This window comes from Caretta caretta, chromosome 7 (assembly GCF_965140235.1).
Source record: "Caretta caretta isolate rCarCar2 chromosome 7, rCarCar1.hap1, whole genome shotgun sequence".
NCBI classification, from domain to species: Eukaryota; Metazoa; Chordata; order Testudines; family Cheloniidae; genus Caretta; species Caretta caretta.
The window spans coordinates 53650631-53674422 of NC_134212.1; the positions used below are offsets into that span (position 1 = coordinate 53650631).

Below are 23792 nucleotides of genomic sequence, written 5' to 3' on the forward strand. Positions count from 1 at the left end.
TCTCTTTGTGCCTCAGTTTCAGATAATGGGTAAGTAATTATTCTCTTGCTATTGAGTCTTATTTAATTAATAGCTATCAAATGCTTTATGCTCTAATCAAAGGGAGTATATATATATGTATAATATTAGAATACATTTTTTCACAACTTTCATTAGGGAAAGGATTTTAGGGTTGTTGCTGTGGATTCAGAAGTTTTGTTAATTTTGATGGCAAGGCTCTAAACACTGAATGTACGTTATTATTCACGCCTCTTTTCTACTTCAACCCCATTTAAAAAAAATAATTCTCATCTGCACTCGCTGTCAACTTGCATTGTATTCCTAGCACATGTGGTCTGGGTAAACATTTATCATTTCTTGTTTCCTGTTCTGCCTCGCCCCAGAGCCAAACTCTGACATATCAGTTTTTGAATAACAGGCTTCTCAGGAAAGCCCTCTGTCCCCCCTCCCCCCACTAGTGTTATTGCTTCTGTCTGACAATTACCAGAGGTCAAACTGCAAGCTTTATGAAGTAAACATACATGTGTTTTCCCAAGTCTAACATTATTCCAATGGAAAAAAACAAATGTGTTTCTCAATACACTTCACCTAAATAAATCCAACCTGAAAGGTTCACAGACTTATTTCTGAAGGAGATGAAGGTAAATCAGAACTGTTATGATTATATACCACTTTTATTCCAACCCGGTATCTGAACTTATGAGGCATGGTAGTAGCTTTTCAAATCTTTGTATAAATTATTAGGATATTGTTGTTTGTGTCCAAAGATTTTTAGTTTCAGTTGCATTGCACAGCATCCTACTCTGTTTTTATTATAAATCAACTAAAATTAGATGACCAAAAAACTTCTATTTTTGACTTCTTTTTTCCCCTCTAGCTCCTACAGGTCCTGGGTTTGGTGTCCCCCCTAATGGATCTGGCTTTGGTGGTTATCCTCAACCTCCATCTCAAAGCTATGTGGGAGGTGGACCAGCACAAATACCAGGTAGGTAATGGGGCTTTGCGTGTGCCTGTGTGTGCGCATCCTAGTCAGATACCAAAAAAGTCATATACCTAAGAGTTGCACCAAGGAATTCCATGTTAAGAAACTGCAATTATGCCCACAGCTCCCTCTTTTGTTCCTAGCTATTGCAGTTGGATGCTGTGTCGGTCCTTATGAAGGACAGACAATTCCTGATGATTTCTAAGATCAATGAATGACTGACAGGAGAACTCAAATCTAAATAAATACTACATATATCAGAAAAGGCACACTTCCTGTTGCTGTTTATTTTCATAGAGTGTTTGGGATGCTGTTGTGTCTTGATCCTCAAGGCCATTGATGAATTGTGAAAACCAGAATGCACTAGTGATCAGTGCCTCTATGGAGAGGCTTCTGCATAGCCAAGAGAAATATGTGCAGAGCTCAGCAGTGAGAGTAAATCTCTATACCCACACTGAATTAAGCACTTGGGAGTAGGGGGAAGTATAAAGGAAGGTAGGCTGGTACTTAAAGGCAACCCAGTGAATGCAAATGATGTGCGTCAAGGACATTTTAAGGATTTTCAGTTGCCAGCTAGGCAACTATCTCCTTAAATGCGCTTAAGAGCAGCACTTAGAAGAGACTGAGAATGGGGACAGCTACGAGGGCATCTTAGTTCCTTTAAGAATTGCTTCACTAACTTTAATAGTGGTTAAGCCACTGTTAACACAACACGAGAATGTACGCCTGCCTACATATGAAAAATAAAATACACATGTAGTGTTTGGGTTTCCAATGCTTTCTAATGGAAAACCAGACTACTTTGGTTGTATTTTGCTTTAACAATTGTCAGTGTATCACTATTTATATTTAAGACATTTGTAAGTGATTTACTCTTCACTCTAGTCAGTTTAGTGATTAGAATATCTTTTATACTGAACTGTTGAGCTCCTTTTGAACACAGGTTGTTCCTTAGCTCTGAGTTTCCTGGCTTTTGTCATAGGGAGCAAGGGTTAGAAGGGAGAGAGTTCACTAGCTCCCACAGCACTAGTAAAATTGCTTAGCACTCTTGATGCTTTCTTACCAGCATGTGTACTGGAGCACTCCTGTGGCTTATTGGTATGAAGGGGTGCATCACAGAGACCCCCTGGGGACTGCCACCTGATGTGCTGAAACTACCTCTGAGCCTGTTTTCCCTCCCAGCTTGGGACTTCAGAACCCTGCTTTGTTGAGCCAGATACGCTAGTCTGCTGCAACACAGACCCGGGGTCTTACCCACACCCCCAAAGCTGCAGACTTAACTGAAAATGCTTAAGAGGTGCTCCTGTCTCTAGCACCCAGACACCCAGCTCCCAATGGGATTCAAACCCCAAATAAGTCTGTTTTACTCTGTATAAAGCTTATACAGGGTAAACTCAAATTGTCCACCCTCTATAACACTGATAGAGAGATAAGCACAGCTGTTTACTCCCCAGGTATTAATTACTTACTCTGGGTTAATTAATAAGCAAAAAGTGATTTTATTTAGTATAAAAAGTAGGATTTAAGTGGTTCCAAGTAATAACAGCCAGAGCAAAGTAAGTTATCAAGCAAAATAAAACAAAACAAGTCTACGCCTAATACAGTAAGAAACTGATTATTTATAAATTCTCACCCTCAGAGATGTTCCAATAAGCTTCTTTCACAGAAGTGTTATAGAGGGTGGACAATTTATGAGTTTACCCTGTATAAGCTTTATACAGAGTAAAACAGATTTATTTGGGGTTTGGATCCCATTGGGAACTGGATGTCTGGGTGCTGGAGACAGGAGCACTTCTTAAGCTGTCTTCAGTTAAGTCTGCAGCTTTGGGGCCTGTGGTTCAGACCCTGGGTCTGTGTTGGAGCAGACTGGCGTATCTGGCTCAACAAGGCAGGGTTCTGGAGGCCCAAACTGTCAGAGAAAACTGACTCAGAGGTAGTCTCAGCACATCAGGTGACAGTCCCAAGGGGGTCTCTGTGACCGAACCCTTCACAATTGGCTATTGCTAGTCATTCTCGTGGGTTCCACAAGAGCTGCAGTTTGCTGAGTATCATAGGCAACTTCATATGTGAAAACGAAGATTATGTATGCAAAGTTGATAGATATGTAAAGTGATGCATTATGCAATAAGATGATATATTGTACTATATTAACTCTGTATTAAGAAATAATCTTTTTTTCTTTTTCTTTGTTTTAAAATTTTCCTTTAAGTGGGATACCCTGGTGGACAAGTACCTTCCCCAATGCCTAGTCAGGTATGTATTGTACTACTTTCATAATAAAACTGAGCAGTACATTACAGTTTTCATGGGGAAAATGACAGTTGTGTTTTGGGGATAGTAATGTAAAATACTGCCTCTTTACAATAGTTCTGGGTGGATGGGTGGTGGGCAGAGAAGGGGAGATGTTGGCAGTAATTCTGCAGACAATGTTATAGTCTGTTCGGTAATAGCCCTTTATGTGTTATGCACAACATGATATCAGAAGAACAGCTATGGGAGGATACAGTCCTGTATAGTCAAAGGCATTGAGTGGATAGGAACCATGTAAAGCAGATTCTCTTTGCAATCCTGAGTATTACTATGTTACCAAATACTGCAATATGTGTCTAATTCTATTTTTGAATAGCACATGCTTGACCTTCCCTTTGACTTGGGTATAAAGGTCCAATCTTGGTCAGTGTTGCCACTGACTTCACTGCAATGAGCATTTGAATGAAAGTTTTCAAAATGAATGGCTTCTTTTCATTTCCAGTTATAGACTGTGTCAAAATAAGTTATCACATCAGTTACTTGTAATCAGTTTAACTAATACACCTTTTGGGGAAAGTTTGGCTGGTATGAGAGGTATACATTTGTTCTACTATGTCAAACAGTCTTGGAAAAAGGCTAACTTCCCTTCAATGGAAAAACACTTCTTTGTTCATGGTTTTATTATTTTGCACTGCCAATAATACAATATAGCACAGCTGGGCAATTGAAATAATGTATAGTGTTACTATTATACACAATGCAGCGAAGGAAAAAACCTTGTTCAAAAGACAGTCTGAGATAGAGTCCTACAGCATCCACTGCCATAATACCAGGGGCGGGTAAAATGTATTTTGTTGCAGGCAGGATTGGGTGGGCAAAAAAAAACGATTGTGGTAATTTGTGGGAAAACAAAATGCAAGTTTAGCTACATCTGCTGTTTAAGTTGACCTTATTGTCGATCACTTAGTTTGAGCCTCTTCTTAAAATTTATTTCTATCAAAAACCAAGTGCTGTGAGCAGTTTTTCCATTAAGTATTTTTCAAAAAGCAATAATAATCCTGACATATAAATAATTGGAATGGTATGTTTCAAAGTTCTAAAAACGGTACTTAAGCAGTTTAAAAAAATTTCAGTGTTTATTTTAACTTACTTTTTATAGTAATTTAAAAAAATCTACACCTTTTAAGGTAAAACTGTGGTGCAATTTGCTTTGATGTTCTGTATGATAAGCACAACAGTAGTTTGTCATAAATAGAATTTCAGCAATGTAAAGCAAGCTTTTCTTTTTAAAAAAATAAAGGTTTTAATACTTAAATTTACGTGAGGAAAGAGATTTGATGCCTATTATAACAGGAGTTAAACAAATCTTTCTTAAACCATATAAAAAAATACTCTCTCTATATAGATAGATAGTATATTAACCGACCATATGTTTGTTTTAGTAGCATGGGGGAATTGGTCTCTCTTGCAGGATTTGTGGGTGGGAGCAGGATAAAAATGCAAGAAACAATGCGGGAGTGGGTGTGAGTGGATATTGTGGGATGGGACGGGAGTGGGATTAAAAATAATAGTCCTATGCAGGGCTCTAGTCTGGGAATTCAGATAAAATTTCACAGTCTCTTTATCATCCCAGCAATTTGGGTGCAACTTGAAAAGATGAGCATGAAGGGTAGTATTCATCTCTTAAACCTTGTTGTCTTTTAGCGCACAAGTCTGAAATAGGCACCCAAATGAACTCTTCAAGCCAGATTTTGACAGTAGCTGGCTTTTTGCAGTGGTACTTTTTGTCATTGATTAGTGAGCAAGCCATATCTGCCATCCCGGAGAGATGCCTGACCTTGAAACCAGAAGTGGCTTTTTGCCTTTAGCAAGTGACCACAATCAAACCCATGCTTTAACGCAATTTTAAAAACCTCTTTTCTAGTTCTTCTTATGCATTTGTACCAAGACCAAAGGTGTGCATGGTGTCTCGCAGAACAGATTGTTAGATAAAGTACCCGCCTCGAAGAATTTACGAACTAGATTATAAACATGACACAACAAATGAGAATGAGGATAATGGGGCAGCATGGTTGGACATGGTTACATACATAAGATTATTCAGACAACTGGGCTCTTAGGTTATATGGTAATATTTAAAACAGAAAAACAAAGCATTGGCAATTTAATGACCAGATTTATAATCTGATTGTAAATTCTGCACTATGCTAATATTTAATGAAGCTCTGAACAATAAGATTATAACCGTTCATAGATTTAAGGCCAGAAGAAGAAACCCTTATGGACATCTAGTTTGACGTGTGTAACACTGGATACAGAATTTCATCCATTAATTCATGCATCAAGCCAATAGCTTGTGGTAGAGCTAGAATATAATTAGAAAGACATCCAATATAGATTTAAAGATTTCAAGTTATGGAATGCCACTACATCCCTTGGTAAGTTGTTCCAGTGATTAAGTACCTTAATTTAGAAATTTGCACTTTTGTCTCTCTTTAATTTATCTAGTTTCAGTTTCCCGTCATTGGTTCTTGTTATGCCTTTACTAGAGTAGAGTCTTCTTCTATCAGAATCTTTTCCCCATATAGGTACTTATAGACGGTGATTGAGTCACCTCATAACTTTCTCTTTGAGAAGCTAAATAGATGGAGCTTCATATGTCTTTTATTGTAAGGCACATTATCCAGACCTCTAATTCTCGTCGCTCTTTTCTGAATCCTTTCCAGGTTTTCAACAGCCTTTGAAAATAAATCAAACAAAAGTATAGGAGTTACATCATAATGAATTTTTAACTGTATGTGAGGCTTTCACTGAGAATTTAGAGTAAACTATCAAATCATACTGACAAGAACAGAATTTTAAAGAATTATTTGGAAAACAACATTCTTTAAAAATCTGATTAATTGAACTTGTGTGCATGAAAAAAAAACACCATAAGACTGGTAGCTGCCTTTTGACACAATAAGTATTTATTCCCAAGTCTGCACATTTTTGTACTGAAACATCTAGATCATCATTTTGTTAATAGGTAGAGTCAGGGTTCCCTCCCCACTCTGAACTCTAGGGTACCGATGTGGGGACCTGCATGAAAGACCCCCTAAGCTTATTTCTACCAGCTTAGGTTAAAAACTTCCCCAAGGCACAAATTCTTCCTTGTCCTTGGATGGTATCACTGCCACCACCAAGTGAGTTAGACAAAGATTTAGGAAAAGGACCACTTGGAGTTCCTGTTTCCCCAAAATATCCCCCCAACCCCTTCACCCCCTTTCCTGGGGAGGCTTGAGAGTAATCATGGTGAGCACAGACCAGACCCTTGGGTTTTTAGGACACTAAAAACCCAATCAGATTCTTAAAAACAAAACTTTATTATAAAAAAAAATTAAAAGAAGCACCTTTGTAAAATCAGGATGGAAGGTAATTTTACAGGGTAATAAGATTTAAAATACAGAGGATTCCCCTCTAGGCAAAACTTTAAAGTTACAAAAAACAGGAATAAACCTCCCTCTTAGCACAGAGAAAATTCTCAAGCTAAAATAGAAGATAACCTAACGCATTTCCTTGTGATTACTTACAGTTTGTAATCCTAGATGCTTATTTCAGATATGGCTTTAGGAGATGTGTTTTTCCTGCCCTGGTCCATCCCTGTCCCGGAGAGAACACAAAGAGAGCACAAACAAAAACCTTCCCCCACAGATGTGAAAGTTTCTTCTTCCCTTATTGGTCCTTTTGGTCAGGTACCAACCACGTTATTTGAGCTTCTTAACCCTTTACAGGTAAAGGAGGGATTTTATGCTCTCCTTAGATGTATGTTAATCACAGGTAGATTGGAGCATAATGCAAAGTAAATGATGTAAGCAGCATGGTGTCTCAAAACATACTTTCTAGCAGCATGAGAATAATACATAAAATATTTCTTCATTAATCTGTGCCCCAAGGGAGTATGGAAAATAACATGGAACACACTAATTGAAAATACACCCACACTAGAATAGGGAGGACAGTGGAATATAGTTATGCCACGAAAGGTATTGCTTCACAATCGTTTCCCTTTGATTTTTCACTTACCATATAACTCTTACTTTCAGTTTGGAAACTTTTTAAAGATGCTGCAAAATGATGGTTTACTTTGGATACACCCACACTTCAATATTAGACTCAACCAGATGTGTAGATCATTTTTATATATGTGTTTATAGTTTGCGGGTTATAGGCTCTCTGATTTTATTTTTAAGGCCACAGATGTTTGTTTAGATGACATGTTCCTTACACATGCAAACTGGCAACATACTATTCTAACTGCAGATTTTCCAGTACACTGTTTATATAGTTCTATTGAAAGCTCTGCCCAGCAGTTTGTCAACCATTCTATTTTCAGGAATAAAATGTCACTGTAGACTGAAACTTGGAAGAAGGAACAAAACAAACAGGCTCAAGAAGGTTTTTTTGTTATTGAGTTAACAATAAAATCAGTTTTTAAGAAACGGTTATTGAGCAATGAAACCTTAATGTGGATCTAATCACTGCTGGTATTTTGGGAGAAAGAAAGATTAAGGCCAGAAGTACATCAAAGCAAGCACAGAGAATGCAATTCTTGATTCCTCTGTAAAGAGATTATCTTGCATCAAGTCTGGGATAGGGGTGTGACAATTACTGCCCCCAAGCCAGAGGCTAGCTGCAGGGCTGTAGCACTGCTGTCTTGGGGCCAATATTAGGCCTATGGCCTGGAGGAAGGATCACTGCACCCTGTGCAGGGGTTCCTAGTCACTGGATCCATGTAAGTATAGATCCAGTGGACACTATCCATATCACCAAAATCAAAGCAGGTGTGGAGTGTTCTCTCTTGGCAGGCATAGGATATGGAGATGCCATCTCTCTTCCCCTCTCCACTATGCAGTCATGTCACATGTGTGTTTTTCCACACTCAAACGCCCATTTAGGGGTATTGTGGGGGCAAAGAGGGCCTTTGCCAGCAAGTGAAGTTCACCCATTTTGTTTTAGCTGCTTTACTACATAAGTTTCTAAGGATGCTCAGTTGACTACTGTATACATTAAAAACTGCTTGCTTATTTAAGAGATCTGTGTATGGTAGTTGTGCACTAGAGACAGTAACAACTAAGCTGGTCTCCTTTGGATTGTTTTTATTACAAGTGCCATATAAGCACATTGCTTAGGAAATCCCACAAACAGATACTGTTTTATAGTAGGGCACTCTTCCATGTAACCAAAACAAATGCCCATGTATATTTTTAGGTAGTGTGCATGCAGGGCTATATATGCTGAGGTTATTCCTTTATAACAGCTAAGGTACATTGGCAGTAATGCCATAGAAACCCTTGCAGTTTCCTTAGTACTGCATGCAAAATGTAAAGAGCAAATCAATCCTATAGGTGGGCTTGGGTTCTTTACTAGCATGGATCACTAGGTGTCTTAGATTGTTACCCAGCACCATTTACCACAATTAGCCTCTCTTTCAAAGAATACAAAGTTAGTGTATTTTATAGTCAGTATTTTTGAAAGGAGTTGGACATTTTGTCAGAAAGCTTCACACTTTTACATTAAATTGTAATCCAGCACTTTTTCTTCTGTACTGAATTATATATATAACTTTAGGATAAAATTAGCCTATGATGTAGTCTTGCCTACTCTCCATGACTTAGATCAGGCTCTGCCCATTTTCATTCAGGGAATTATGAGAAGTAGTTTATATGTGAGATTTTCCACCTGTAATCTAAGGGGATGAGAAAACATTTACATTTTTTCTCTTGCTAGTAGTCTGCAAGAAGCCATGATCTTCCTTTGAGGGGGGCAAATACCTGTGCATTCCCCACCCGTATGAGCATAGTGGTGCAAAGATGCAGTGGAATTGGTGCAATCATTTGTCACGTGTGGGGACTGCACAGCATGGAGCACAGCTCTGTTTGGACTACCAGTGTAATTTGGGACAGATTAGTGTGGGCCAGGGACGGACTGGAACGGGGTAGTGGATCCACCATTTTGTGGATTGAATGGTGGTTAATGTGGCCAGAGAAGGGAATCAGTAGCTGCAGCAGACACACCAGGCCTCATCTGGAGTACTGTGTCCAGTTTTGGGCCCCACACTACAAGAAGGATGTGGATAAATTGGAGAGAGTCCAGCGAAGGGCAAGAAAAATGATTAGGGGTCTGGGACACATGACTTATGAGAAGAGGCTGAGGGAACTGGGATTGTTTAGTCTGCAGAAGAGAAGAATGAGGGGGGATTTGATAGCTGCTTTCAACTACCTGAGAGGTGGTTCCAGAGAGGATGGTTCTAGACTATTCTCAGTGGTAGAAGAGGACAGGACAAGGAGTAATGGTCTCAAGTTGCAGTGGGGGAGGTTTAGGTTGGATATTAGGAAAAACTTTTTCACTAGGAGGGTGGTGAAACACTGGAATGCGTTACCTAGGGAGGTGGTAGAATCTCCTTCCTTAGAAGTTTTTAAGGTCAGGCTTGACAAAGCCCTGGCTGGGATGACAAAGCCCTGGCTGGGGATTGGTCCTGCTTTGAGCAGGGGGTTGGACTAGATGACCTCCTGAGGTCCCTTCCAACCCTGATATTCTATGATTCAGTGTGCTCTGAGAGGAGGATTCCTTTCTATTAAGCCCCTGCAGAATCCCCAGTGCACAGGTCAGCTACTTAGGCTGAAAGGATCTACCCTCTAGTAGCTTGCTTTTGGAAACTCTGTCTATGCAAAAAGAGTCACAGTCTTCTTTAACCCACACAGCAGCTTTCTTCAGTATTCTGCATGTGGTCTGTTTGGAAAGCCCACTGATTTCAGTGAAAGTTCTACATCCAGAATACTCCCTAGAGATCAGCAACATGTATTGGAAAGAACAGTTCTGTCCTAAATGGTCACTGAGTTTGCATCCAGAATACATCCTCAGCAATGCAACTGTGCAAAACAGTGTTAATATAGCACTAGTGGATCAAGACTGTTAATTGCGATAAAATGCCTTCCTAACTGTTAAGAGGTTGTTCCTCTCCCCAGGAGTGTGTGGTAAAACTTAGACAAGTTCCTTGCATGTCTCTCTGAAATATTAACTGTAAAGTTTAACACTACATTCAGTTAGTACTTCACATTATGTAAATTGGCTGGTAATGCATAACTCGTTCACTCTTAGCCTGCAGCAATGACTCAAAGTACTCAGGGCACAATTCAAGCTGCGCCCAACTTCGATGCTGGGAGGGATGCAGAAATACTGCGCAAGGCTATGAAGGGATTTGGTAAGAGAAGATCTGTATTTAGTGATTACTACAGAGTTTATGTTTATTAGCCAAAAAGTTAAAGGCATTTTTCTTTTCTTCTAATTGTATAGATCTTGGGTAAAAAAATTTCAGACTCCTAATTCTCAGTTGGTGCTTTTGAAAACTGTACCCTTTAAGCATATATATTGGCCAACATTTTTTTTTAATTTTTATATATATGTGTATAAAAATTTGCACTGTATTTGTCAAAACTCTAAAAATTGTAAAAATGAACAGTTTTGGAGGATTATGTTTAATTTCTTGTAAGAAATTGCCTTTTTATTTCCTAGGAACGGATGAGCAGGCTATCATTAATGTTGTGTCCAATCGCTCCAACGATCAAAGGCAAAAAATCAAGGCAGCTTTCAAGACGATGTATGGCAAGGTATGTTCATTGGTTACTCTTCTAACCAATAAACACATTGGCAGTGAGACAGCAAACCTGGTTGTCTGTAATGGTATTTTAGTCCCAGGTAGAGTGCACCCAATTTTTGTTTTTAAAATTTCTGTGTACGCTTAGCTACACTCCTTGTTCTACCAGTAACTCCAGGGACTTCAGCGCAGCCCCGATAATGGGTGGGATTTCTTCAAGCACTGTCTTTCCATGACCAAACAATACGTTTCCTTTATTTGTATTAATTATTTGAAGGGCAGAACATAATGAAATTCAAACTATACCTATGTGGAAGACATCAGAAATACTTTAGCAGGTAATATTAACGTATGGAATGTGATCTTGATTAATTGGAAAGACACTCTGAAACTAATGGAACAAAATTCAGCAAGAATCAGTGTAAAGTGTTCCATGAAAGACAAACTATTTACATGCAGTTAGAGAGACTGGGGTCTAAACCCTAAAGTCCTTACTCAGGCAAAACTGCTACTTAAGTACAAACTTCAAGAATTGACCGTGGAGGATAGCCTACTATAGGTGGTGGTAACATGGAGCAGGATCTGAGTTATACGGGGTAATTTATGGTATAAGCAAACTCTGTAAAACTGTTACACTCAAACCAGTGTTAGACTATGATTGTTTCAACTTTAATATGAGTAAACCAAGTGAAGTAATTCAACTTCACTTGGTTTACTCATATTAAAGTTAAAACAAACACAGTCTAACACTCTAAGCACCACTGAGTAAGCCTCATTGGACAACTATGGTTAGATTTAGATAACATATTTTAAAAGAAAATTTGAGCTCTGAGGACAGGAAATAAAATAATAAAACATTTAGTTTGTGACTAACCTTTGCACTGGGTCCTGATTATAAGACCAGTCTGATACTATTGTCGTAGTGTACCTTGTCACTGAACAAGTGGTAAATATGCATTATATATAGTAAACTCTGCTCTCTCCATTTTGCACACTCCTGGCAGCTAATTTGTTTGTCATGACCCATCATCTTTGAGTTCTAGGAAACAGGCTGCAAAGTTTTCATATCTGCTTTGGTGGAGTTGGCCTTCTCTGGTGATCAAAAAAGTTTAGACATTTCTTGCCACTTTCTCTGATTTTTGCCCCCCAAAAAGGGAGTGTAGGGCTTTAAATGAGGAATTTTTCAGGAGTCTGCCGAGAACTCACTTAGCTACTGTGCTGCATCACATGACATTTAACTCCATAATATTATTTTAGTGATAGTGTCTCGGGGAAGATGAGAACAAAAGCTTTGGGGGATGGCGGGGAAAAAGAAACCACCCTGGAAATCTTGAAAAGAGTTTAGATCCTAAAAATGGGCAAGCATTGTAACTGCTAAAATATTACCTTTCTCTCAGGAAAATGTAGCCAGAAATATTATTGATTGAAATATTTATAATTTACAAATAGGGAAAGAATATCCATATTATATCTGTAAAAATGTTCCTTTTAAATTACTTCTGTGCTCTGGCAGTGCCTAGAAACCACAACCAAGACTGAAACCCTGTTGTGCCTAGGTGCTGTGAGTGAGAAACCAAGTGAGAAACTTGCCCCCCAGAGTTGAGACTCTAAAAAAAGTGGGGGAGAAGCTAGCAGTATGGAGAGGACTTTGAAAAGATTAGCTCTCCTGGTGCACGTTGCTGTGCCACTCTGAGAGAAAGGAAGGAGATCTGTCTTCATTTTTGTTACTTGCCCTCAAGTGTGGTGTTGGGGAGTTCCTTAGGTATGGGTTTGTCACATGACTGCTAGGTATCATGCTTTGTCAGCAACAGCATCCCTGTTGATCACAATTTGGAGGCAGGTGTTGCAGCAGAGTAGTCTGAAACAGCTAGGCCTTCGTGCATAGAAAACTTTAAAAGACAACATGCCCAGGAAAAGAAAATTGGGTCAGTGCCCCTTTTTTGTCCTTCGATAGATAAAGAAGGCCCAAATTTGTTTTTCCTTAAAATCAAATATGTTTTCTACATGTCTTATGGTTGAGATTAAGATTTTATCTACTCTGTTTTTCCTAAAAAAAATTCTAGGGGCAGTTGGAGAATTAGAACAATTATGACCCTATAGCTATCAATGCATGAAACCTAATTAATTCAGCTAGGAGTCCGGTGGCACCTTAAAGACTAACAGATTTATTTGGGCATAAGCTTTCATAAGCTAAAAATCCCACTTCTTCAGATGCAACTGTTAGTCTTTAAGGTGCCACCTGACTCCTCGTTGTTTTTGTGCATACAGACAAACACGGCTACCCCCTCTGATACTAATTAATTCAGGACAGGAAAGTAGTTGTATTCACAAAAAGAAAAGGAGTACTTGTGGCACCTTAGAGACTAACCAATTTATGTGAGCATAAGCATAAGTTGTATTCAGTGTGTTTAAAACTTTGTGCTCTATTAGAAATAGAAGAAAGTATCTTTGTTAAAGATAAAGCACCCTTCAGTTAAGGATTTCATAGAATTATAGAATATCAGGGTTGGAAGGGACCTCAGGAGGTCATCTAGTCCAACCCCCTGCTCAAAGCAGGACCAATCCCCCGTTTTTGCCCCAGATCCCTAAATGGCTCCCTCAAGGATTGAACTCACAACCCTGGGTTTAGCAGGCCAAGGCTCAAACAACTGAGCTAGCTCTTATAACCCTCCCTGGAGATACAGTTAGAATCAGGGAAGGTCAGACATGACATTTCTAAAGATAAGGCAATCAAGGAGTCAAAACAAAAATGATGTTCAGATACAGGACTTCAAGATTTCTTTATACACCAAAAAGAAGCCCAAAAGTGTGCAAACCAATTCCCCATCTACTTCTACGCCCCATTTGTAGGTCTCATAGTTAAAGATTAGCACCAAGACCTTGAAACAGTTCTGATAGTGGGCTAAGATAGAGTATCAGTGCAATGTGCTTGTCTGTCTCTATTAATTAGTGGGATGGACTATGCAATCTTCAACACAGCCTTCACCTTCAGATACAAGGAGACAGCACTGATTCAGCAGTGACAGGAATTCTACAGACTGACCTACCTGGCAGTCTGTAGAATAGCTTATTGTCTGTCTTCTCTAAATGGAAAAGCAGCACTCGTTCAGATATATACAGAAGGAAGATAGATGACCGTGCATATTTCAATAACTTACCAGTCATTAAGTGAATTGCTGAGGATGGGTGCTGTAGATGGAACCTGAATAGCTACAGAAAGCAGCTTTTTTGTTTTTATTGAAATACCAGAGGAAAGGTGAATGTTTTAATGTGTATCAAGGATGTTTCACTCATTTGCCAGGAAGCTAACATGCTCTTGAACTTCCCTTTTGCTATAGTAGTTAACCCATTCGTCCTGCCACACCAGAAAACTAGAATGACCATGGTGCTTTCCAGCTGGGAGAGAGCAGTTAGTATATTTTATTAATGTTCCTTCGCTACAATACTGTGTCCCAAAGGGTAAAAACCATGTAGTGGTTGAAATCTAAAATTAGGAGACCTAAGCCGTGAGGTAAGTGGGGCAGTGGGATACTGGGAGAAAACACAAGGAGGAGGGTGCACCAGGGGAGGCCTCCTGATTCATACTGAGAAAGTAGGGCAATCGGCTTGTTATCTTAGGTGCTTGTACACGAACGCAAGAAGCCTGGGAAACAAACAGGAAGAATTGGAAGTCCTTGGACAGTCAAGGAACTATGATGTGACTGGAATAACAGAGACTTGTTGGGGTAACTCACATGACTGGAGCACTGTCACGGATGTGTATAAACTGTTCTGGAGAGCTGGCTATATTTTAAAGAAGCCTTATTGAGGGTGCAGGAACAAACCATCCCGATGTGCAGAAAGAATAGCAAATATGGCAGGTGACCAGCTTGGCTCAACAGAGAAATCTTCGGTGAGTTTAAACACAAAAACAAAGCTTCCAAGAAGTGGAAACTTGGACAGATGACTAGAGAGGAGTATAAAAATATTGCTTGAGCATGCAGGGATGTAATCAGGAAGGCCAAAGCGCAATTGGAGTTGCCGCTAGCAAGGGATGTGAAGGGTAACAAGAAGGGTTTCTACAGGTATGTTAGCAACAAGAAGGAGGTCGGGGAAAGTGTGGGACCCTTACTGAATGAGAGAGACAACCTAGTGACAGATGATGTGGAAAAAGCTGAAGTACTCAATGCTTTTTTTGCCTTGGTCTTCACAGACAAGGTCAGCTCCCAGACTGCTGCACTGGGCAGCACAGTATGTGGAGGAGGTGAGCAGCCCTCAGTGGTGAAAGAACAGGTTAAGGATTATTTAGAAAAGCTGGAGATGCACAAGTCCATGGGGCCGGATGCAATGCATCTGAGGGTGCTGAGGCAGTTGGCTGATGTGATTGCAGAGCCATTGGCCATTATCTTTGAAAACTCATGTCGATCGGGGGAGTTCCTGGACGATTGGAAAAAGGCAAATATAGTGTCTATCTTTAAAAAAGGGAAGAAGGAGAGAATCCAGGGAACTACAGCCTCACTCAGTCCCTGAAAAATCATGGAGCAGGTCCTCAAGGAATCCATTTTGAAGCACTTAGAGGAGAGGAAGGTGATCAGAACAGTCAATATGAATTCACCAAGGGCAAGTCATGCCTGACCAACCTGACTGCCTTCTGTGATGAGATAACTGGCTCTGTGGATATGGGGAAAGCGGTGGATGTGATATAACTTGACTCGCTATTTTTTGTACATAATCAAAATATAGTTATAGTTAGTTGGCCAAAACCAAAACCTCTAATCCAAACCCCTTTTGAATTTTGTGGGAGGAGGGTTTATGTTTGAATTCTGGATCCAAATTTCAGATAGGTCTATTTTCTGCTTCTCTCAGAAACAGTAGATGCCACAACCTTTTCATTAGCTAAAATAATGGAAATCTTGAAAAATCAACTAATCCTGTGAGACTTCTGCCTTTTTGGTCTGAAATCTTGCATAGACTGCTCAGTAGTTTACAGCAGTGTAATAAACAATATTAATGCCTAGAGTGATCATCTGAACCATAACCCCAGCCTATAACCTCCAGCAAATCTGAACATCTGAATACTGCCTCTTCAACTCCTTCCTAATTACCACACTGTTCGTGTACTACATATTTGTATTGTAACCTCATACTTATTTTTGTAATTGGACAGGATTTAATTAAAGATCTGAAGTCTGAACTAAGTGGAAACATGGAAGAACTGATACTAGCCTTGTTCATGCCACCTACCTATTATGATGCCTGGAGTTTACGTCATGCAATGAAGGTATAATTTTATCATGACTAAAACACTGAATTAGACATCTCCTATGTTATAGGACACAACAGTTTTGCAGTTTTAGTAATTCCTGACTAGTCCCAACTCTTTCAGAGTTTAGAGTCCTTTTTATAAGTCTTATAAACAAGGCCAGTAGAAAATCATCGTGGTGGAAACATTTTGAGCCTATGGGTTTTGGAGGAGATTTAAATAACTTTTCTATAAGCATCCAAGTTCCTGTATTGATAGTTTCTAGCCTTCTAAACAGATTACCAGTTAGCCTCAGCTGCAGAACAGGAAACTTCCAAGAGGTCATATTAAAGAGCCAAGACCAATTAAAATTTAAGGTGGGGAATCAACTCTTAACTTTCACTGCCGTTAGATCACTTCTCCTGGCTGCACTGTTTGCTAGAACATCAGTTCACATAGTCGGTAAGTCAGGCTACAATTAAAACTCCAGGTCTTTTGATCAGCCCACCATTCTGAAATTTGAAAAAGTCCAAAACTCTTCTCGCTGTAAATAAAGAGCAATTAAAACTATTCTCGTTAATTTGCAGTTGGTATTTTTAAGCCTGTTTCAGGTACTGACCATCTGGCAACACTAGCACCATTGTATTATTATTTTTAGAGTCATGAGTGAATTTCCATGCAAATCCATTATTTTCCTATATGCATGCAAAGATACAGAGTAGCTGTGAGTCAGCACATTTTACATACACACAGAGAACAAAATAAAACTGCATTAAGGGTAACAGAGTATCTTTCTCCAAGTGACTTCCCAAAGCAGGGGTGGCCAACCTGAGCCTGAGAAGGAGCCAGAATTTACCAATGTACATTGCCAAAGAGCCACAGTAATACATCAGCACCCCCCCATCAGCTCCCCACTCCCAGCACCTCCTGCCCACCAGTAGCCCTGTCGATCAGCGACTTCCCCTTCCTCCCCGCATAGCAGGCTCAGGGGAGGGGGCGGGAAGGGGTGGAGTGGGGGTGGGCGGAGCCAGGGCTTGAGCAGCGAGCACCCCCCAGCACACTGGAAAGTTGGCACCTGCAGCTCCAGCCCCAGAGTCGGTGCCCATACAAGGAGCCGCATATTAACTTCTGAAGAGCTGCATGTGGCTCCGGAGCCACAGGTTGGCCACTGCGTCCCAAAGAATGTTAAAATGCTTTGTCGTGTTGGGGTCAGTGAATTTCATATAATTGTTCAAGTATTTGAGAAATTCCATTTTTAACTCAAGTGAGCTGGTAGTAATAGTAGTAATAATAATAAAAGTTAATATGTTAATGCTGTTTCCCCTCTAGCTCCACTTCATTGGCTAGCACTTTGTGGGCAGTACTGGAAACTAGTATCATAACCCACATAGCCCAGCAATGAGTGGACAGTGGGCTGGCAGAAATAATTAAGTACATCCTGTCTAAGAATGAATGGTAAAAATGTCAGTTGTGTATATATAAAATGTTTTTATACAGATGAGGTTTCAAAAGCTACACATTTCTACAGAACATGGAGTACGATTCAGTAAGACCTCCTTTAGGGCAGGTGTAGGAGACATCCTTGACTTACTCTTATTTATACTACAGCAGAGCCTGCACACATTTCAGTTGAGACACCACTGACACCAACCATTGTGGTAAGCTCCCTAAAAACAATAGGAGATGGCTCCTGCCCTGAAGAGTCTTTATTTATTTATTTTTTCTAAAGGCAGAGGGATGATAAGGGTAACCGTGACAGGAAGGCCTGGTGCAGCAAAATTTGCTGTATGATTTTTTTTGGTAGGTATTAAAAAGGGGCATATTAATGAAGCTCCCACTTATGCCAGATATAGGAGGAGAGGCTAAATTTGGAACAGAGAACTACTTGTAAACTCAGCAAAATAGGATCCAGATACACATGTTCTGTTTCGAATGCTGCTTTGATAAGACATTACTTTGTTTCAAACTGCGTATTAGAAGGTAATTGTTAGTTTGCAGTATAAAATAAGGTAGTCAAACTGCAGGACAAAAGTAACGGGCTTAATCTGCAGCAAGGGAAGTTTAGGTTAGATATTAAGAAAAACCTTCCAACTTTAAGGACAGGTAAGCACTGGAATAGGCTTCTAAGGGAGGATGTGGAATCCCAGTCATTGGAGGGTTTTAAGAACCAATTAGACAAACGATTGTCAGGGTGGTATAGGTGGTATTTCAGGGTGGTCCTACGTCAGCACAGAGGCATGGGACTAGATTACTTCTTGAGGTCCCTTGCAGCCCTACATTTCTCTGTTTAATTATCGTTATTTCCTTTCTAAAATTTTCCTTTTCTCTAACTGGCTGTGCTCGGCTCATTGTTCATGCCCTCTGTTAGTAGTTTCTCAAAACTCCTAACTCAACAGTTGTTTAAAAAACAAAACAAATCCAGACCCATATCTTACATTTTGAGTAATGAGATCAGAGAGGATTTAGAATTTTCAGAAAGGATGGACAGATGCTGCTCTTACAATTTAAATATTAAAACAGTTTCAAAATGTAATAAATGTCTGATTGTAACAGTTGGTTTTATAGTGTCACAGAAAATTGTAAGGAAGAAGGGTAAGTGTGCTTTGTTGCAGCAATTCTTTCTCTTTCTCTGCCTATAGGGAGCCGGCACTCAGGAGAGAGTGTTGATTGAGATTCTTTGCACAAGGACGAACCAGGAAATTCGAGACATAGTCAGGACTTACAAAACAGAATTTGGAAGAGACATTGAACAGGATATCAGAGCAGATACCTCAGGACACTTTGAACGATTACTTGTATCTATGTGCCAGGTGAGCCAAAGGGCATTTTTTTGACAATGGTGAGTTTGTTGGTAAATCAAAGGTATAACCCTTGCTGCATACTTTTCATGCATTTATTACAGAATAGACTGGTGAGCGGAGTTATAGCTCCGTATCAGATGCTTACAGTAAACAAACACCGGTTTTTAAAAAAAGTTCACCTGTTTTTATAGCTCAGGAGTGGCCAATCTGAGCCTGGAATGAGCCAGAATTTACCAGTGTACATTGCCAAAGAGCCACAGTAATACGTCAGCAGCCCCCCATCAGCTCCCCACCCCCGCTCCCAGCCCACCAGCAGCCCCGCCCATCAGCATCTCCCCCTCCCTACCTGATCAGCTGTTTTGTGGCATGCAGGAGGCTCGGGGGGAGGGAGGAGCGATGGCATAGCAACCTCAGGGGAGCCACAGGTTGGCAACCCCTGTTATAGCTTGACGAAGAGTATGATTGAGAGATCATCAAAATGAACTGTCTGTGTATGCCTAATCAGAGCCAGCTTCTGTAAGAAGTTATGTGGCACTGGACTATGTCTTTATAGCAGAATGACAACATACAGTCTCCCTGGGGACAGATTGAAAAGTCCTGTCTACCCAGGAATCCCTACTGAGTTGAGTTACCCAGTTACAGCACTGTAGCAACCCGAAAAAATGCATTTAATCACAGTTTGGCCTTGCAGTCTAGATGGGAACAAATCATGGTGTAACAGTGCTTCAGAATTATTCTGGAGCCGGGGGACTTTTACCATCATTCAAGAACATGATTCCAGAAGTGTGCAGTCCTTCTTACGTTGTCAGACCAAACCAGGGTTTAACACGTAGTGGGACTCAAGTAATGCAACCTGAGTCCCAGAAACCTGCCTCCTAACACAATAGAGGTCATAATATATAGAAGACTTGAGAGAATCCATGGGAGTATTCTAAGCAGGACATTCAGCTCAAAACTCACTTCCCCTCTTTTAGTTTCCTGCTCATCCTTCCGTTCTCAGATCAAACCGTTCTGTGCAGATAGTACATGAACTCAGCTGGATCATGTATGGGACTGTTATACCATGCAGTTTTTCAGTGTTGTTAGCCTCAATATCCTATAAAAACAGATTTTAAACATGGTGAAACACTACATGTTATAATACCTGGCATGTATCTAACCCCCGAATTGGCTGTAAACCAGCAGCCATGTTCTGTGGTAGCTTGTACTTTGAGCAGAGCTGCATTTTGTGGGACCTGAAAATGTGGGGAATGCATTCCCCCATTTCGTTGATGAAAGTGATGTTTCCCTTGTTTCATTTGCAGTTCCATAAAGTCTTAGATACTCTGATATTCTTCCCCACCTCTTCTGACTGTAATTGCCTTTTTTTTTTTTTTTTGAACCTAGCTATTTTACAGTTAATTAAACTTCCATGACATTTCTACTTTGATGTTCTCTTGAGTGTATCAACCCTTGTGAGAGCTGTGGCATTAATTACCACAAATATTTTCTGGGGATTTTTATTGCCTGCCTCTGTAAAGTCAAAAAGGCAAATTCCAGAGAAGCTTGCACTGGTGACTTTTTATTATTTTGATATATCCAACACGTTATGATAGCTAGTGGTCATCTGCACATTATATAACTTATATAGATGTTGAAAGAAAAGGAGTACTTGTGGCATCCGATGAAGTGAGCTGTAGCTCACGAAAGCTTATGCTCAAATAAAATTGTTAGTCTCTAAGGTGCCACAAGTACTCCTTTTTTTTTTTTTGCAGATACAGACTAACACGGCTGCTACTCTGAAACCTTATATAGATGTTAGTTCATTTAAGTAGTTTGGAAACGTTATCTTCAGAAATTACCTTTCCCTGGTACCACCACCACACAGTCTGAAATTAGATATTAATGCATGTCCTGTTGGTGCTAAAGTAAGCATCTTCTGTAGAAAATCTACCCTCAGATCTTTTCTCAGTCAGTCATTATGCTTCAGAGACAACGCCATACTTCAAAGAATGGGATCAGATTGTGCCTTTTATTGCTATTATTTCAGGCTGCGTGCATACTCAGTAGAAAACAATGCATTAGTTCATGTTTGGAAGGTTCTTTGCAACCAGTAGAGCTAGAAACAGAAAAATTAAGTGAAAACTTAGCCCTTGTTTTCTGCTTAATTTAAGTATCAAGAAGTCGCAGGGGCTAAAAACATGAGATAATTTCAAGTTACAGAGTTGCTGACCCAGATGATCTAAGGTTTTTAAGTTGTGCTCTGCAGAGTAAGAGTTTCAGGCCATTTTTCTATGGTCAGCTTACAAGAAATCACTATAAATGGAAAGGCAGGTTTTCAAACTGCTACTTAAAAGCACAGGTGTTAGTTGATGAGGCAGGAAACTGACAAAAGACTATGTATGCCTGTCCATAAGCAGCAGCTAGAAGGAATTTAATACCTACTTCCTTTCAGGATATAGTGAGTATATCTTGTCTTCCATTTCTAATAACTGAAGAGCCTGAAGTACTCTTGAATTCAGAATTCCAATATGCCGTAGCCTTGCCTCTTTTCAAAGAACTATTTTAGAACAGTCATGAGCTCGCTATCCAAGTGGACAGAGATATGTAGCACTTTCCATGCATCACAATATGCATAATACTTGGTACTTCTATAGGACTTTTCATCTGAGGATCTCAAAGCACTTTAAAAATAATTAAGGCTCTCACCTGAGCAGCAAAGGTGACTAATTCTCATTTTACAAAGGAGTACAAAAAAGATTCGACGGTCACACAGCGTGTCAGTGGAAGAGCTGGGGGATAGGCTTGGAGTTCTGACTCCTAGTACCCTCATTTAACTGATGCACACTCCAGTGCTGCCTCCAAAAACAAGTGAGGCTTATTGGGAAACAGCTGTCATAAAAGGGTCCTTTACCAAGTCTAGTTTATGGTTTAATTTTCCAGGCTGAAGAATGAGAACCGTTTGGCAAGGCTATAAGATGTGGTGAGGAACAGAAAATGTTGTGTTACTGATTGAGCAGCTAATGTCTTCACTTGCAGGGCAATCGGGATGAGAATCAATCAGTGAACTACCAAAAAGCTCAGGAAGATGCTCAGCGCCTCTACCAAGCTGGTGAAGGAAAACTTGGAACTGATGAGTCTTGCTTTAACATGATTCTGGCAACTAGAAGTTTCCCCCAGCTGAAAGCTACAGTTGAAACATATTCTAAGGTAGAATTTTTTCTGTTAAAGATTATGAACTAAGTTCAGCCCTGGGGTAAAAACAGGTGAAACTCCATTAACTTCAGATGAGTTGGTCTGCCTATGCCAGGATTGAATTTGGATCCATTCCCACGTTAAAAAAAACAACTCCCCCAATCCCTTTAATTTTTATGTGCAGATTGCCAATCGTGATCTGTTAAGCAGCATTGGCCGGGAGTTTTCTGGAAATGTAGAAGATGGCTTGAAGACTATTGGTAAGAGACATTTCTTTTTTTTAAAGAGGATATTTATGACTAATTGGAGAGGTAAAGCTAGGAGGGCTGTCAATTAATCGCAGTTAATACATTAACTCACTTAAAATCGTCCTGGTTAACGTTGTTTCGTTGCTGATCAATTAGGGAACATGCTTGTTTAAAGTTGTGCGATGCTCCCTTATAACCTTGTTTGGCAGCCGCCTGCTTTGTCCACTACTTCCAGGAAGAGCAGGCCGTTGCAGCGAGCTGGTGGGGGCTTGGAACCAGGGTGGATCGGCAGCTCCCTATCAGCTCCCCGCTCCTCTAAGTTCGCTGTGCGGCAGGCACCCAGCAGGCTATCAATTGCCGGCAGGTCAGCTGTCGCTCCCCCCACTAATGCTGCTCCTGCCCTCTGCTTTGGAGCTGCTCACTGGAGCCTCCTGCTTGCTGTGCGGGGGGCGGGGAGGTGGGAAGAAGGGGGCTAATGTCAGGGTTTCCCACTCCTGCACCCTGCTTACCCTATCTTCCATAGAGCAGGGGGACACATGACAGGGCTCAGGACAGAGGGAGTTTCCTGGCAGCAGTTGCTGTCTCAGCTTGATTAACTTAAAAAGGCAGTGTACTTAGAGTGGGGTCAGCATACTTAAAGGAGCAATAAAAAGAAAAGGAGTACTTGTGACACCTTAAAGACTAACAAATTTATTAGAGCATAAGCTGTAGCTCACGAAAGCTTATGCTCTAATAAATTTGTTAGTCTTTAAGGTGCCACAAGTCCTCCCTTTCTTTTTGCGGATACAGACTAACACGGCTGCTACTCTGAAACCTGTTAAAGGAGCAGTGCGCATCTCTCTCTCACACACAGGGTGTGTGTTTCTGTCTGCCATGCTGTCTCCCCTCCCTCCATTTGTGCTGCCTTGTAGAGTGTGAGGCTACATTAACAACGAGTTAACCCTTGAGGGCTCAGCCAATTGCTAGTTCATCATTTAGCAATAAGGCATTCCCTGGGAAATATCCCACCCTCTGACTTCACCACCTCAACCAAGCTTCACAATCATCATTGTTGTATACCAGTATTAAATTGTTTGTTTATAACTTATACTGTCTCTGTGTGTTTCTGGTGAAAAAAATTTCCCTGGAACCTAACCGCCCCCTATTTACATTAATTCTTATGGGGGAAATTGGATTCGCTTAACATCATTTCGCTTAAAGTCGCATTTTTCAGGAACATAACTACATCGTTAAGCGAGGAGTTACTGTACATGCAAACAAATTAACTAGATTTAAAAAGTCATGATTAATCACACAATAATAGAATACCAGTTTTAATGTATTATAAATATTTTTGGATGTTTTTCAACATTTTCAAATATATTGATTTCAATTACAATACAGAATATGAACTGTGCAGTGCTCACTTTATATTTCTTCTTGTTCAACCAATTGCTAAGGCAAATATGTTTGTTTACATTTATGGGAGATCCTGCTGCCT

The 23792-nt window shown here is 40.1% G+C and overlaps 1 protein-coding gene across 2 annotated transcripts in view; it reads left to right on the forward strand.

The window, feature by feature from the left end:
* ANXA7 (annexin A7) overlaps positions 1-23792 on the forward strand; it is a 58907-nt gene that overhangs the window by 29754 nt on the left and 5361 nt on the right. For both annotated transcript variants that reach the window (XM_048858032.2, XM_048858033.2), the window contains 8 exons: positions 878-985; positions 3192-3235; positions 10373-10475; positions 10787-10881; positions 16015-16128; positions 18729-18899; positions 21909-22079; positions 22249-22324. In XM_048858032.2, the coding sequence (XP_048713989.2) occupies positions 878-985; positions 3192-3235; positions 10373-10475; positions 10787-10881; positions 16015-16128; positions 18729-18899; positions 21909-22079; positions 22249-22324 (882 nt within the window). The remainder of the gene's footprint in view (positions 1-877; positions 986-3191; positions 3236-10372; positions 10476-10786; positions 10882-16014; positions 16129-18728; positions 18900-21908; positions 22080-22248; positions 22325-23792) is intronic.